General features: G+C 30.5%; 1 protein-coding gene across 1 annotated transcript in view; it reads left to right on the forward strand.

The window, feature by feature from the left end:
- Positions 1–1,413, forward strand: part of CCDC88A (coiled-coil domain containing 88A) — a 172,323-nt gene that overhangs the window by 51,131 nt on the left and 119,779 nt on the right. The window contains exon 6 of the mRNA XM_012649837.1: positions 1–36. This exon is cut by the window's left edge and continues 3 nt beyond it. Within this exon, the coding sequence (XP_012505291.1) occupies positions 1–36 (36 nt within the window). The remainder of the gene's footprint in view (positions 37–1,413) is intronic.

Genomic DNA, 1,413 nt, shown 5'->3' on the forward strand with positions numbered 1-1,413 from the left:
TCCATTTTGGTGAAACAGATAAAATTTTATTACCAGGTAAGTGATCCTTTTTTTAATCTGATATTTTAATAACTACTTACATTTTTGTGTAACTTAGTATCAATCATCTAACAAATATGAAATATTTATGCCAGGTCCTGGTCTGTTTGCTGGAGATAGAGTAGAAAATAAAAAGCTCTTATGAATATTAAAGATACAAGCAAGCACATCATAATTATCTGATAATTACAAATGATTACTGTATTTTACCTATTTTTAAAAACAATTCCCAGTTTCCTGAGAATTTGCATAGTGTAATAGTTTGTTGTTAGCCTACTTGAATTATGCCTTTGAAAAGTATAGTTTTATTGCCTTTTTAAAAAAACCCAAGTTGGATGCATATTTCAGTTTTTAAGCATGAACATTCTTAAGGCTATAAATGTACCTCTAAGAATTGTTGTAGCTATACTGCACAAATTTTGGTATGACACATTTTTAAATAGGCTTATTTCTATACTTTCTAATTGCCACTATGATTTATTTCTGAGTTATTCAGAAGCATGCTATTAAATTTCCAAACATAATTTTCAAGTAATATTCTTTTGTTTTCATTTTTGGTCAAAGAATGTGGTTTATATAATACTGATTCTTTGACATTTGTTAATAATTGCTTAGCTTGGCGTAATATGTTGTTAGTTTTTATTAAAGTTCCATGTGCACTTGAAAAAGATATGAATTTTCCAATTGTTTGAGTGCAGAGTTAGAAAAGTCTTGTTTGTTAATTGTATTGTTCAGATCTTTTGCAGCTTTATTAATTTGTCTCTTGAGCTGTCAGTTATTGAGAAAGATGAGTTGAAATATCCCATTATGATGATGGATTTATCAGGTTTTCCTTTATACACTTTGAAGCTATGGATGTAAATAAATTTAGAATTGTTAAATCTTTCTGAAGAATTGGATCATTTATTAGCAATTGTTTATACATTTTTTCTTTGTACTGGTTTAATATTTTTTCACTATTTCTGTTTTCTTGGAGGCCACTGTCAATATTATGCCTTTCATATTTAATGTAGTAAAGGCTGAATTTAATCAGTATCTTTACCGTTTTATGGAATAGTACTATGACCTGAGAATGGTTTAATTCTAGTCATTCTTTTTTATGACTTTTAACCTCTTCTTGTCTTGTATTTTAGTTCTTTTTTTTTTAACCCTATAAGTTAGACATTGAAAGTACTATGAAATAAACAAAACTAGTTGGGTTGGGTGCTGTGGCTTGTACCTGTACTCCCTGCAACTCAGGAGGCTGAGGCAGGAGGATTGCTTGAGCCCAGGAATTTGAGGCTGCAGTCAGCTACGATCACACCACTGCATGCCAGCGTGGGTGACAGAGTGAGGCCCCTGTCACAAACAATAAACAAAAAAATAAAAAATAAT

This window comes from Propithecus coquereli, unplaced genomic scaffold, assembly GCF_000956105.1.
Source record: "Propithecus coquereli isolate 6110/MARCELLA unplaced genomic scaffold, Pcoq_1.0 Scaffold305, whole genome shotgun sequence".
In the NCBI taxonomy this organism is placed as follows: Eukaryota; Metazoa; Chordata; class Mammalia; order Primates; family Indriidae; genus Propithecus; species Propithecus coquereli.